Source organism: Ursus maritimus, unplaced genomic scaffold (assembly GCF_017311325.1).
Source record: "Ursus maritimus isolate PB19 unplaced genomic scaffold, ASM1731132v1 scaffold_7, whole genome shotgun sequence".
Lineage (NCBI taxonomy): Eukaryota > Metazoa > Chordata > Mammalia > Carnivora > Ursidae > Ursus > Ursus maritimus.
The window spans coordinates 19,009,397-19,025,730 of record NW_024426885.1 but is presented as its reverse complement, the minus strand read 5'-3'; the positions used below and the strand labels follow the sequence as shown (position 1 = coordinate 19,025,730).

Sequence of the window (16,334 nt, the reverse complement as noted above, 5' to 3'; positions counted from 1 at the left end):
AACTAATAAATCTCCTAGCCTTTGCCAAAGAATTCTGTTGTTGGGATGTATCTTCAAGCCCTCAACCAGGCATCTGACAACTCTGCCTTAACCCTTACTTCCTGCTTGTGCAGGGCCCCATGGTTAAAAATAATAGCATTCTCCGGTTTTTCCTGACCGTATACACAACTTCGGCCATGGGTACTGCCTTGAGCATGTACATGAGCTTCTAGATTCCCCAGGATGTATTGGAACTTTTCAAAGCCCCTATGGTATCTCATTCCTAGTTGTTTTGTTTTGTTTTGTTTTGAAAAGCTTTTGATTAGTCTCTTGTTTGGCCCAAATATTGGCCCCCACCTCAAGCAGCTGTGAGTATAAAACACTTGCCTATAATTGTTTTCAACAAACTTTTTCCTGGGGAAAATTTATTTTGCAAGGGACAAGCACTGAGTCAGGTCAAGTGGATACCATTGCAAGTGGACTCTTTCTGGGAGCAACCAGACAGGTCTAATAGTAATAATTTGGGGGCAGTGAAGCTTTCAGTGAGCTCCAGCTTTGTTTTGCTCCCTCTGTACTGGGAATTTGGGCCATAATTTTTCAAGGCTACCATCCATCTGGAAAGCAGGGAATGGGACTAGGACAAGTTAAAATATCACAAAGCTTGTTCTTACTGAGATTCAGTCCTTCTTTCCTTCCTTCCTTCCTTCCTTCCTAAATGCACCCTGGGTGCAAGCTTTTGGTTAATTTTGAGAGTTCTGATAAAATTTATTCCAACCGGTTTTGCCAGTTTTCTATTGCTTTTGTGGAGGAGTGAATTTTTGGAGTTTTTTACTCTGTTATCTTCTCTGATGCTATCTCCACTTGGGCTTTGACATCTTATACTGACAGGCCTCCATGTTTAGATGTGCCCCCAAACCCCCAGATAATAATTGGAGGATATGACAGTTATAAATGGTGGAAACAAATTATTAAATATATAGGTAGCACGAAACTTAGTAAGTACTAAATTGTGGGTTTTTTAGAGTTACCCGTAAGAGCCTCATCCACTGTTGAGTCCATATGTGCCTAATTGCATGAAGCGACTTCTGTGGGCCTGACAGGTTTTTTACAATCCATTTTTTTTAAATAAAGATTTTATTTATTTGACACAGAGCGGGGAGAGAGCAAGTACAAGCAGGGGGAGTGGCAGGCAGGGGAGAAGCAGGCTCCCCGCTGAGCAGGGACCCCCCCCCCCATGTGGGGCTTGATCCCTGGACCCTGGGATCATGACCTGAGCCAAAAGCAGCCCCTTAACTGACTGAGCCACACAGATGCCCCTTTACAATCAATTTCTTTAAGACCACTCTGTTCCTTCAGATATAACTGCTTACAGTTGTGCCTCTTTGCCTTGTGGCCTTTGACACTTCTGGTGGTTTTATGTCTTTGTGCTTCACAAAGTGCTTCTTGTCCTAAAGAATGTTGAAATTAGAGGCCCCCGGTGGTGCAGTTGGTCTGTATCTTGCTTTCAGCTAAGGTCATGATCTCAGGGCCATGAGATTGAGCCCCTGTATCGGGCTCTGCACGCAGTGTGGGTTCTGCTTGAGTTTCTTTCTCCCTCTCCCTCTGTTCTCCCCATGCACGCTTGCTAGCTCTCTAAAATAAATAAATCTTTAAAAAAATAATGTTGAAATTAAGACATAAGAAATTACCTCTAAGATTTCTTATAGTTTGAAAATTTTCTTACCTGTTTGAAAAATTATTTTTAATCTTGTATAAAATTTTTTAAAACTTAAATTTCCCTTGATCTGTGAGGTTTAGATTATCTGCTTTTATTGCCTTATATTACCATTATTATGTCTTTCATGTTTATGAAAAAAAAATTGGCTCTAGAAAAATCTTTTAATAACAATGCATTCTTTTTAATGTATACATGTTGTCGGTAAAATATCTTATAAGTAGCTTCCTTCTGTGAGAAAGTCAGATGTAATCGTAGCCTGTTTTTTTAATTGAAAGAAAAAGTTTTAGTTGACCTGCAAAATTAGACATCTGGGTAACCTTTTCAGGTGAGCTTAGAATTTTGTTCAGAGATTAAGAAGGTATTCACTGGGCACTTCTTTATCTACCTATTCTTTTTTTTTTTTTTCATCCACCTATTCTTAAATGTTTATCTTCCCCAAGGTACCATTTTATATGCTCTCTCTGGATTTTCTCATTTCAAACCTTCAGGTGCCATTATAGCTATTGATACCAAGGCCATAAGCTTATTTCTAGCCTGGACCTTTCTGCTTTATTCCAAATCCTATTTTCTTTTTCTTTGTTTTCTCCTTCTCCTCCTCCCCCTCCTTTCCCTCCCCCTTCCCCTACCTCCTCATCTTCCTCCTCAGTTTTATTTATTTGAGAGAAAGCAAGGGTACAACTGGGGGGGAGGGAGCAGAGGGAGAGGGACAGGCAGACTCCCTGCTGAGCATGGAGCCCTACAAGACTCGATCCCAGGACCCTGAGATCATGACCTGAGCCACTCAGGTGCCTCTCCAAATCCTGTTTTCAAGTGTAGACTAGATGCCTGGATGTTTTCACTGGAACCTCAATAGAAGCTTGTTCAAAATTTTACAGTTTTTTCCCTTTCTGGTTCTCTAACTTGAATAATCCATGTTATACCTATTTGGTTGTTTAAGCCAGCAGTTTGACCTTACTCTGGATCTCTTACTTCTCCTTAATCCCATTCACCTCCGACTACTTTGATTCTGTTTCTAAAATGTCTCTTGAATTATTCTCATTCATTACTGTTAACATCTGTTTGTAATTTATAAACCAATGGTTAAGTGCCTCAGATCTAATATCCCATTTATATAACATTATTTTGTAAAACCCCTTTTACTATTCTGAAACAATGGTTTACACTGAAACAATATAATACACTGGTTAATTGAAAGGAAAAATAAGATATACATTTTGTTTGTCAATATGAAAATGCCCAGGCACAATACAAGAAAATAAAGAAGACCAAAGACTTGTACATATATCATTGTAACAGTTGCAAATGCAAACTTATATAGGTGTGTTATGTTGGTGACTCAAATGCCAAGGTCTGTATCGGTGTCCGTGATTGTCAGGGTAATGAATAAAAAAAATAATAATTCTTGAAGTACTAAGCTAAACAAAGTAGCTTTCCTTCTAGAATGTGGATGTTGTTTATATTTCCTGAAAAGTGTAAAAATAATTGGACTTCATATGTAAAATGGAGCTAAGTTCTAGGGGTACCTTGCTGGCTCACTTGGTAGAGCATGCAACTCTTGATCTTGAGTTTGAGCCCCACATTGGGCATAAAGGTTACTTTAAAAAATGGTGTTAGGTTCTAAACACTCAAAATTATAAATAGATATTTCAACTAGTTATATATCTGATGGGCATTTAAAGGTTGTTCAGCATGTGGGGATGGTTCTTCATATTTCCATCCCCTACCCATTAAATGCCAGCAGCACTTACCTAAACATTGAGACAACCTAAAATGAACCAGAAATTCTAAAATAATCTTACTAAAAGTGGTTGAGGGGTACCTCGGTGGCATAGTTGGTTAAGCATCTGACTCTTGATTTTGGCTCAGGTCCTGATCTCATGGGTCGTGGGATCAAGCCTGGCGCCTCGGGCTCCACCCTCAGTGGGGAGTCTGCTTCTTTGCTCCCTCTCCCTCCCATTCTGCCCCTCCTGCCCTGCAGGCTTGCTCCCTCTGTTTTTCTCAAATAAATAAATTTTTAAAAAAGAAAAACATGGTTGAATTTACCATTATTACGTTTCTCATGGCTTAATTGCATGGTTTCCAAATTTGGTCCTGCATTGGAATCACCTGGAAAACTCTGAACATACAGATTGCTGTTTCCTAACCCAGATATTTATTTTGGTAGCATTCTTGGGTTTAGGATTTCTAAGCTCCCCACATGATTCTTCTAGAACATATCTAGCGCTGATTTGAGAGCATTCGAGAATCAGTCATTAGATTTTTGTAGTAGCCCTCTAACTAGTTTTCCTGTCTTCCTTTTGAACCCCTGATCTTTTAAAATCATTTGGAACAGTATCAGGTAAGTTTTCAAAAATAGTTCTGTGATATGCCCTCTTCTTCAGGAATCCTTTAGTGGCTCTTTGTATTTACTCTTAGCAGCCCCTGAAAGTGTCCTTCTGGAATATTAGGGTTTGAAATTGTGGTGCTACAGAATAAAGTCCAAATTACTAAATTTGAATATTCAGGCTTTCAATATTAGGCAGTCTGGATTTCCAGCCTTATTTTGCAGCTTAAACTGCAAAGTACAAAAACTGCTTATGGTTCCTGGGTCTGGATAATTTTCTCATGCCATTTCCTGTGCACACACTATCTGCCCATCCCTGAAGAATGAATTTGTGAACCCCTATTCAACTTTGAGGATTCAGTTGTAGCCTCATCACAGTACTCTTCTCCCCGCCCCTCCTTCATCTCTGTGCTTTCGTATTACCTTTCCCAAAGTTTTGTTAACTTGTCTGTTTCCCTCTCTTTGTAACATCACTGAATGCAAAGATTTTTTGTTTGATTGGCTTTTCTGGCCCCAGATATAGTATAGTACCTGACCCATAGGTGCTTGGTGAATGGGTGATTGGAAGGATGATGGGTTAGTACTAGAGGATCTCACAGGCTTTTCTAGTTTCAGTATTGATGACATGAATATCATTGATAATTTCTCTTACCAAGAAAGTATGTCCATTGTTTATCTTGTAATTTTTATTTATGTGCTATGTAGCTTTTAATCTAAAACAAAACAAATATTTTTTATCATAGTGGCTATACAGGTAAACTGTATTAGCATAACACTGAGGTAAATAATATTAGATATATTGGATCATATGAATAATACTTATATGGCAGGTATTGAAGTTTAATTTGTACACAGTACATTGAAAGAATATAAATAGTTATAATTTCATAGGTCTACTTTGACATGGTGAGAGTTTATTCTTGTTAATAGAGTACCAAACAGTTTTCAAAATTGGGAAAACTTTTACAGTCCCTGTAGTGTGAGTTAGGATTCCAATTTTTCCACATCCTTGTTAATACTTGGTATAGTCTGGATACCATATTCTTTGATATTGCTTCCTACCACTGTAGCCCATCCTTTGTCCCCAGGAAAAAACCTTTTTTTTTTTTAATAATATTTTTTATTATATTATGTTAGTCACCATACAGTACATCCCTGGTTTTTGATGTAAAGTTCGATGATTCATTAGTTGCATATAACACCCAGTGCACCATGCAATACATGCCCTCCTTACTACCCATCACCAGCCTATCCCATCCCCACCTCCCCCCGAAGCCCTCAGTTTGTTTCTCAGAGTCCATAATCTCTAATGCTTCATTCCCCAGGAAGAAACCTTTTATACCTTATCTATAAATTTTGTGGTTTCCTAGGATCAAGGTCTTTGTTACAGATGTCCTGAGTCTAGCCCTGAACTCACTGCCCCCCCCCCTTTGTACTGTTCGTGCTGATCATGGTCTTAGGAGTTATCAATATACTGATGATTTCCACATTTGTTTTTATCTCAAACCTCTTAGTTCCAGGATTCTCTTCTTCAACCTCTGTCCACATGGAAATTTTCCTACTAAATATTTCTTGAATGTACCCACCTTATCTGTTGTGTAATATTTTAGTGTAAGATCAAGTCCCACCTAGTTACTGTAATAGTCTAATTGGTTTCCTGCTTTTACTCTTTACCTTGAAATCCATTCTCTGTACAATACCATGAGAGAGATTAAAAACATAGATCATGTTACTCTCTTAAACCATTGAATGGTGTAGAAGAAAATCTGTGCTCATTATGACTACAAAATCCTGCATGATCTTGTTCTTAACTACAGTCTGATCTCGTATCAGTGAGACACTGGCCTCCATTTAGTTTGTCTGTCTCATAATGTTCTTGCATTATTTCAGCCTTTACATCTTATTTTCTCTTTACGGAATGCTTTTTTTTGTTGTTGTTGTTGTTTCTTTTCTTTACCTGACTGTAAGCACTTTGAGGACAGAAACCATGTCTGTTTTATTTATTCAGCACTTAGCATGATGCCTGGCACACAGAGGAGTTCAATAAATATTTTGTTAAATGCTTATATGAGGTAGTTGTAGTATTTCTTTTGCTTGAAGTCGTCTTTGGACTACCATTTAGGAACTGTTTATGTATGCCTTACTAGTATTCATCTTCTTTACGTATATCATTTATAAAAATGCCTGAATAAGTAAAGTTTCTGTGCATTGCTTCTTTACCATATTGCCAGAGCTGTGCTTCAGAATAGTCTCTGGCTCCCTGCATCTTAGGCCTAATATACTTACAACTCATTTACCTTTTCTTTCTCTTTTTTGTTTTCTTTTTTCCTTTTTAATTTTTTTTTACCTTTTATTTTTCTACAGTAATGTTCACCTTTGATTCTGTAATACATGTCAGTTGTGTCACTTATGTTTAAATCTTATCAGATGAATTACAAAGTAATGAAATTCTTTATTTCCAACAAAGAAACTATTGGAACTGTCCTTTTAATTTAGCCCTCAAATTCTAAGAGCAGTAGTGTGACATTAGCACACTACTACTTACTGGATATTGGGAGGTTATACCTCAGACTTATGGTAGCATGTCTGATAACATTGCAGATATTTTTCCTCATTCCATTTGATGTAATTTCTCTTTTTCTTTCTTTTTTTTTTTTAACTAAAAGGTCAGTTTATGTTAGATACGATGACAAGTAAAACTAGAGTTACTGAGTATTTTGATGTATAATGGCTAAGCTTTTGAACTAATTCTAGTTATCTTTTGACTTTGTCTAGAAGACAGGCAAATGTATGCTTAGGGTGTTCCTGATTTACCCACCATTATTTTATGAATGATAATTATATTAACTGAAGTGTACTTAAATGTATTTGTATTTAAAGAATCTTTTCTTTCCTGGGAATGTTTATGAAATATGTACCTTCTCAAATTGAATGGTATCTGTGAGTGGGTATATTTTTTATCTGATATTGAACAAGAATGAGAAAAATCTTTTCCCAGCCAATATGAATTGTTACTCATTTATTTTTTAAAAATTGTTGTTTTCAAAATGTTTTTTTTTCCAAAATGTGGTTTTTAAACTTCTTTATTGAAAAAACTCAGTGTGCTTTTTTATAATTTACATATGGTAGATTTGTATTGACCATTGTATTTTTTTGTTTACATTTTTCTTTTGAAATAATTTTAGACTGATGGAATTTATAAAAATAGTACAGGGAGTTCTCTTGTACTTTTTACTTATTTTCCACCAATAATAACATCTTACATAACTATAGTACAATTATCAAAATCAGGAAATTGACATTGATACAATACTATTAAATAAACTACGGTCTGAGATTTTACCAGTTTTTCCATGCAGTCTTCTTTTGGAGGGGGGGGATGTTGCTAGTCCTATGAAATTTGAAAACTTGTACAGATTCTTCTTCTTTTTTTTTTTTTAAGATTTATTTATTTATTTTAGAGCAGGAGGCAGAGGAGCAGAGGGAGAGGGAGAATGAGAATCCCAAACAGGTTCCCTGCTGAGTGCAAAGCCTGATGGATGTGGGGCTTGATCCCAGGACCCTGAGATTATGACCTGAGCTGAAACTAAGAGTGGGGTGCCCAACTGACTGAGCTACCCAGGCATCCCAAAAACTTGTACAGATTCTTATAACCACTACACAAAGTACACAGCTGTTTCATCAGTTCAAAGAAGCTCACATATGCTACCTCTTTATAGTCATACTCTCATCCAGCCCTAAGCCATAGCAGCCACTGATTTGCTCTCCATAAGTTTAATTTTGTCACTTAAAAATACTGTATGAACAGAATCATACAGAATCACACATGCCAACTTTTTGATACTTTTTCACTCAACATAAGGCCCTTGAGATCCATCCCAGGTTTTGTGTGCAAGGATAGTTTGTTCCTTTTCCTTTTTTATTGGTGAACAGTGTTCTGTTGTATGGATGTACCACAGTTTATCAGTTCATCCAGTAAAAGACATTTGGGTGGTTTTCACTTTTGGGGCATTACAAATAAAGCTGCTATGAATGTTTGTATACATGTTTTTATGTCAACGTAAGTTTTCATTTCTCTAGGATAAACACCTATGGGGTACAGTTTCTGGGTTGTATGTTAAAGTGTATGTTTATGAGAAACTGCCAGATTGTTTTCCAGAGTGGTGTACCAGTTTACATTTTCATAAGCAATGAGTGATTTATCCAGTTTCTCCACATTTTCACCGGTACTTGGTATCATCCATATTTTTTACTTTAGCTCTTCTAATAGATGTGTAGTTATATTTGCATTTCCCTAATGACTAATGATGCTGAACATCTTGGTACATATGTGTATTTAGTGGGGTGTCTCTACAAGTCTCTTTCACCTCTTTTCTAATTGGATTGATTGTTTTCTTACTATTTAAAGGACTTCTTTATATTATTCTGGATACATTTTCTCCCATCCTGTAGCTTCTTTTCATTCTCTTCATAGTCCTTTGACTAGAGAGAGAACTTTTCTTGGACCTTTTTTTTTGTAGGTATTATGGGCTTCTCTACGGCCAGGCCAGGTTATGTGGGAAACAAGAACAAAAAAAAAAACAAAAACAAAAAACAAAACCAAAACAGAGAACTCACCAGCAGGTTATCCTTCAGCCAGAGTCCCTAGCCACTGTACCTTCTTTTCTCTACTTTTCAGAATCTTCTGCTAGTTGCTTTATGTATTTTGTGCAAGGTTTTAGGTTATAATTAATGGGAGGAACAGGGTGAAATGGCTTATTCCATCTTGTTTGGAACCAGAAGTCTTGTTCGTTATAATTCAGCACCTAATATTGTAAACCTTTCACATCCACATTTAAGGTAAGACTAAGGAATATATTTAGTATGTGTGTCCTATTGATGTGTTTTTAAAAAATAATTATTATATGTAGTCATCATTGTAGTCTGTACCAAGAATAGATTTTATTAGGCTAGTGCTTTCTCACTTTCATCTTCCCTCCAGTCCTCCTTCCCATAGATTTTAGGAAATTGTAGCTATTTTAGAAATAGCTAAAAGTAATGTTAAGTGTATTATAAGAACAAGGAATTTTTTTTTACTTTTTACATCCAGTTTGCATACAAGATACAGTTCCTGCAAGGAGTGATTTGAAATATGAAACAGTGACCTGGAAAACTGTCGCCACACTTCAGTATGTGGCCTCTTCTGTTAAACTTTTATTGAAACACAGCCTCACGTAGTCATTTACAAGTGTCTACAGCTGTTTTCATGCTAAAGTGTTGGAATTGAGCACTGGTAACAGAACATCTGGCCCTCAAAGCCTAAAGCATTTAATATGTGGCCCTTTACAGGAAAAGTTTCTGACCCCTGGCTTAGAAGGTATTGAGGCCTAAAGTATTGTAATCAGCGTCCTCATACAATTATGATTTAGATAGCTATCTTTGAAATACACCATGGTATAGTGGAAAAAACATATATGGGCTTAGAGTCAGACCTGGTTTTGAATTTTTCCTTACTTACCAGGTATCTGACTTTAGTGCTTCAATTTTCTTCTCTATAAATTGGAAATAGAGGAATTCTTCTACTTAGGAATTTGAAGTTAAGAATTTTCATAATTTAGAACATAACTAAGTACCTGAGAAAAATTTTATCAACTAAGACCTCTGCCAACAGAGAGCATTGGTAATATTTGGTATCATTTTTGGACAAATGATAAAAATGGACTCAAACCAAGTGGAGACACTTTTAATATCTTCCTTGATGTGGTTTTGAGAATTTGAAATAAGATAAAAAGTTCATGTCAAGTGCTCTGTGTATGGTAGTTATTAGGTGGTAGGGAATAGAGGAATATTCTGGAGTGATGAAGATCCCAGTATAAAAACACCATTGCTAGGGGCGCCTGGGTGGCACTGCGGTTAAGCATCTGCCTTCGGCTCAGGGCGTGATCTCGGCGTTATGGGATCGAGCCCCACATCAGGCTCCTCCACTGTGAGCCTGCTTCTTCCTCTCCCACTCCCCCTGCTTGTGTTCCCTCTCTCACTGGCTGTCTCTATCTCTGTCGAATAAATTAAAAAAAAAAAACAAAAAAAAACAAAAAAAAACACCATTGCTAGGCTCAGCTTAGTAATTGGTGCAATTTTATGCTTTTTCACTAGATTTTAAGCATTTTTAGAATGGGTACTGCCTTTCTGTTACATAAGTGGGTACAAGAGTCAAATTTTGTGCTAATGTAACCTTCTCTTGCAACGTTCTAAAGGGATTTTTTAAAAATCGAATAGTTTATTTCCAATAAATATGAAAGATTACTCCCAATACTTTTTTTCTTGTCCAAAAAAGTTTAGTGGTGTCACCTGATTCAGATCTGAGTTAGATCCAGAATTTAATTTGGGACTGTCAAGTCATTTGTTAGTTGTGTTAGACAACATATATTTTTACTGGATGTGAAAATTTTTTAGTTAATAGTCAAGCCTGGTTAGTTAGTTAATTCATTTCAGTATGGTGATGTCAAAGTCCAAATTCTGTTCTCTGTAACTAGTTATATTTTTTTGAACAGTGCCTGAGCTGTATATCAATAAATCTCATTAAGAATAAGAGTTATAGGATGAATATGTGGGGTCAGCTCAAATCCATCACTATTGCAGGGAAATCAAAGAGCTCAAGTATCTCTAGTATGAACTTCAACTATATTTTGTTATTTATATATTATGGGAAGTCTCTTTTCAAACTTCAATGGAAACTTGAAATTATTAGTAACTTGTTTTGTCATTAGTACAATTTCTTTCCTGACCCACTCTTTCATCCTCAATTTTTATTTTTTTATGGAACCATTTTTAATTTTTATAGTAGTATCATGTATGTAACATACAAATATTTATGTAGTTCTTTGATTTTCATTTTATTTTTTTAAGTAATCTCTACACCCATTGTGGGGCTTGAACTCACAACCCCGAGATTCAGGGTGACATGCCGTACTGACTGAGCCAGCTAGCCACCCCCTCAATTTTCATTTTTATTTTTATTTTTTTTAAAGATTTTATTTATTTATTTGACAGAGATAGAGACAGCCAGCGAGAGAGGGAACACAAGCAGGGAGAGTGGGAGAGGAAGAAGCAGGCTCATAGCAGAAGAGCCTGATGTGGGGCTCGATCCCATAACGCTGGGATCATGCCCTGAGCCGAAGGCAGACGCTTAACCGCTGTGCCACCCAGGCGCCCCTACTATTGTATTTCTTAAATATTATTCTAAAAATGAAAATTGAGGGGTGCCTACTATTGTATTTCTTAAATATTATTCTAAAAATGAAAATTGAGGGGCGCCTACTATTGTATTTCTTAAATATTATTCTAAAAATGAAAATTGAGGGGTGCCTACTATTGTATTTCTTAAATATTATTCTTAAAAAAAAAAAAAAAAAAGAAATACAATAGTAAATATACCAGTGTTCAGATTTGGTTATATCCTGTACTTCCAAAGTTGATAAGCATTTGCTGAGACATTTCTTATTAAAACAGATGTTTCCTAGATTCCTCTTCCTAAATATTCCAGTTCAGTGGTTTAGGATAGAGTTTGGGAATTTATTTTTTTAAAACAAATATCACAGGTTTATTTTATTTTTTGTATTACAGAAGTTTGGGAAACAATAGGAGATCAAGGATTCCATCTTAAAAATGCCAATTGTGTGTTTAGAAAAGTGTTATTTTTAACTCATAAAAATCCTTTTAAATCTAATTATTAAGCAGTTTTAACTCATAAAAATCCTTTTAAATCTAATTATTAAGCAGAAGCATTAAAGTTTTGCTAGTATATTTCGTGTGAGGCTAGATTGGTTCTTTAATATGTAACATCTTTTTTATACCATCTGCATCTCACTTTAAATTCAGTACATACATATCTTGCTAAATAGAAATTTGATTTCAGAAACTTGGCATAATGACATTTCTTACATACAAATTGATAAGAAATGTCTGTATTTCCATCATCTGTGTATATTTCCCATTATTCACTGTTGTATCATTTTAATGTGCTTTCATTTTGGCTTATCAGCATTGCTTTCTCAATCAGTACCTCTGAAGGTTTTCTTAGTCTTTCTCCATTGTAGCTCAAAATAGTTATTTTCTCTTTTTGAAGGGGTGGTGAGTAGTGGAGAGATAATAACTTTTCTGATGCGCTAGCAAAAAATACCATGTTTATTTAACTGTAGAACCTTATAGGCTGATAAAGTTCAAACTCTAGTCTGGAATTTACAGATCATTAGTCTTCTACCCAGCTCCTAGTATTCTAGGAGTCTTCTATCTGGAATTTACAGATATTAGTCTTCTACCCAGCTCCTAGTCTCCACCCGAGACTTTGCTTCAGCAAAGTTCCACCTTTTCACTTTCCTATGGCAAACTAAGATCATTCCGTATTCTTGGCCTAAGTTACCATTTCACTGTATCTACCTGGACTGCGTTGCCACCTTGTCTTTACTTGCTTGTACTTCTGTACACAACCTTTCTGAGCCCTTTTCACTGATGTCAGTTTTCTCAAAAGAGCAATAGCATATGTCATTGTCTGAGGGTTTACTATACTATCTTATGTTTAGTTGTTATATGTGAGTGTTTTGGCTGTCTAATTAAACTGTAACCTTGTATAGGGTAGGGTTCATATCCTCTGTATAGAAATTCTTAGCACGATCCTGTGCACTTAGACTACCAAATACTTTTGGTAGTCTCATAAAATTTTAACTTTTTTTTAACTTCTTAAGCTAATCAGGTAGGATTTTAATCATTTTGTCTTTAATCTTTAAGCCCTACCATCACATAAAGATCAGTTACTTATAAAATTAATAAATTTCAGAATACTTAGGGAGGACAGACTCCTTCACAGCCATTTTACTCATCTTTTCAGCCTTTGTAGTTCCTTTTGGTCATTTTACCAGTGAACTTTTTCTACTTTTTAGAACTGTTAAGAATCCTTATCACCATTCAGTTTCTAGTTTATAGACATCATTGGAGATTGACCTTTGTTACTGTTTCTCAAGGTGGTCCCTAGATCTACCTGCATTGGAATCACCTAGAATGCTTATTAAAGTACAGATTCTTAACGTCCTTTTCCCTAAACTATTTGCTGTGCTCCATACATATTTCACTTTGCCATTTTGTTCTTTTGTGAGATTGCTCTTGATTCTGTCATAGCCTTTGAAATCCTTTCTGTTACCTAAAGCTGTCTGGCAATTAGTTGCACATAGAGCAGTTTTAGTGTAGTGGTTAGGAACACAGGCTGTGGATATATACATTGGAATCTCAACTCTGTTGCTTTTCCAAGATCACAAGGCCAGCTACTTAAAATTGTTTCTGTGCATTGGTGTCCCTCTTTAAAAATTAGGGACAACAGTTTATCTCATAGGGCTGTTACATGTATTAAATTAATATCTGTACATTTTTTACAGTAGTGCTTGTTCATAGAAAGCAGTCAAACATTAGCTGCTATTATGATTTCTCCCATTTTTCAGTTCTTACAAACTTATAGTAACTTGTATGCTTACCGTACCTCTTCCTGTTAGATTATAAAGTCCTTGAAGATAGGGGCCTGCCTTATCAATTTTTATAGTTTTTCAATGGATTTTGCATAGTAGAAAGTGTTCAGTAAATATTTACTGCATCACATCATAGAAAAATGGCCAAATTTTCAGTAAGATTGTTTTTCAGAGCCCATTTACTTAATACAAATTATAATCTAATTTAATATTCTTTTTGTATTGTATTTCAGGAATTCTAATGAGTCATTGACCAGCACCATTTTACCAGTTGGAACAAGTTATCAGAAATGGGCATAGTGCTTTTAGATCCAACATGTAACAGATGGCTATTACTCCATGGTGATTACTTCTTCAAGCCAACCCCTTTTTTGATTGTGTAGGATCTTTGTCTCTTCATCTTTGAATTCCAATTACTGTTGTTGGCAAATAAAACAAAGGAGTTCATGTAGTTTTTGCCCAAGCTTGAGTCACCATGAGTAGTAGTTTAGGAAAAGAAAAAGACTCTAAAGAGAAAGATCCCAAAGTGCCATCAGCCAAGGAAAGAGAAAAGGAGGCAAAAGCCTCTGGAGGTTTTGGGAAAGAGAGCAAAGAAAAAGAACCTAAGACCAAAGGGAAAGATGCCAAAGATGGAAAGAAGGACTCCAGTGCTGCCCAACCAGGAGTGGCTTTTTCAGTTGACAATACGATCAAACGGCCAAATCCAGCACCTGGGACTAGGAAAAAATCTAGCAATGCAGAGGTGATTAAAGAGCTCAACAAATGCCGGGAAGAGAATTCAATGCGTTTGGACTTATCCAAGAGGTCTATACACATATTGCCATCATCAATCAAAGAGTTGACTCAATTAACAGAACTTTATTTATATAGCAACAAATTACAGTCCCTCCCAGCAGAGGTAGGCTGTCTAGTAAATCTCATGACACTGGCTCTAAATGAAAACTCACTTACCAGTTTGCCTGACTCTCTTGATAACTTGAAGAAGCTGCGGATGCTTGATTTACGGCATAATAAACTGAGAGAAATTCCTTCAGTGGTGTATAGGCTAGATTCTCTCACCACTCTTTACCTTCGCTTTAATCGTATAACTACTGTGGAAAAGGACATCAAAAATCTGTCAAAACTCAGCATGCTTAGCATTCGAGAGAACAAAATCAAACAACTACCTGCTGAAATTGGTAAGAGACCTTGGGTTACTACTATTTGTAGTATTTGTTATGCCAGATAATTTTGTTAAGTGATTTTCCATATCAGAAAATATGATACTTGCCTAAAAATAGCTAGTTTCTAAATTTCATCTTCTATATGTTTTACTTTAATTATTTAATTTTAGCAGTGTTAGTGTATGGTTTGAGCTTATTTTATAGACTCAAGAAAGTGAGTTAGAATATTGATGTAGTTGTTTCAATAAACCTATTCTGCTTTCATTTTCACTGGAGAAAAGGTGAATTCGTAGCAATAAAAGGATGTTTCCCGAATTTTTAACTTGTTACCACCTATTATAAAAATATCTAAATAGTATAGTAGGTTCATTAAGGCTACATTTTCCAGTTCTTTCACTTTTCCTTCTTTATCTGAAAAATGTTTGTGTAAATTCATGTGACTTTTCTACCTGATTTACTACAAAAGATTGGCATATCAGAGCCTTGTTTAAAAAAAAAAAAAGCAAAAGAATGGTAGTAGTATAAAAAATAAGCAATTTGATTTTTTGATTAGGGAATATAGCAAACTTTGACTTACCAGTTTTGAGAAATTGATAAAGGTATTTTTGGGCTCGTTTTATAACATTTAAAAAAATGGACGTAAAAGTTAATTACGTAACTTTTTAAGGAAGGTTTTCTTATGAAAGGCAGATATATTCTGAATAAAATAGGTGATTTAAAAATATTGTTGCTTGAGCATTGCTCTTATAGTGGGTGACAAAGGAAACTTGAGGCACTGCAGCTTTGCAGAGAGATAATATTCTGTAGGTGTGTTTAAAAATTTATTTAGCTTTGAGAAAGATACAGTTTAAGTTTTAGGTATGGCATTTTCTACATTTAACTCTCACCAGACACACAAAATCTTAATTTAATTTTGGTTTCATGAAACGTATTTGGAAAATCCATGATAGATTTTCTCAAGCAATGAACTTATTACTTTGAAAATATGACTCACTTATACGATACTAAAATATCCTCAGGAATCTGAACGGAAATACTCCTTTTCATGTCTTCAGATAGAAATGCGGTTGTTGATTGACTTTTGATTTCATACCAGATTCAGTTAAAATTTCACCATTAATATGGTTCATTCTGAAATAGAATTGCTAAAGAAAAAAGAAATGCTAAATTTTTACATAGAAATATCAAAATATGAAATGTTATTTCCTGGTTTTGCTCTTATTGTTTTGGGTGTGTGTTACCCTCCATCTGAAAGTGTTGGCTTATTTCATGAGACTCCTATTAAGGATGTCTTTCCGTAGGGATGTTATCAAATTACCTAGGAATTAAGAATGTACATTTCTTATGTAAGAAATTATAGCATTTTATTTATTTTTTTTTAAAGAATTTATTTGCGAGAGAGTGAGAGAGTGAGTGAGCATGAGAGGGGGGAGGGTCAGAGGGAGAAGCAGACTCCCCACTGAGCACGGAGCCCAGTGCTGGACTTAATCCTGGGACTCCAGGGTCATGACCTGAACCAAAGGCAGTCACTCAACCAACTGAACCCCCCGGGCGCCCTGAAATTACAGGATTTTAAATGTACTTCGGTTTGTTCTTAGCATATAGATACCGCATTTTTACTAAAGTGAATGTATTTTTAAAAATCGGCAAATTTTATTTAA

The 16,334-nt window shown here is 35.7% G+C and overlaps 1 protein-coding gene across 2 annotated transcripts in view; it reads left to right on the top strand.

Annotated features, from left to right (window-relative positions):
- The window catches only part of SHOC2 (SHOC2 leucine rich repeat scaffold protein), a 91,785-nt gene that overhangs the window by 29,534 nt on the left and 45,917 nt on the right, over positions 1-16,334 (top strand). For both annotated transcript variants that reach the window (XM_008684451.2, XM_040624311.1), the window contains exon 2: positions 13,744-14,688. In XM_008684451.2, the coding sequence (XP_008682673.1) occupies positions 13,986-14,688 (703 nt within the window). In that variant the 5' untranslated portion in view covers positions 13,744-13,985. The remainder of the gene's footprint in view (positions 1-13,743; positions 14,689-16,334) is intronic.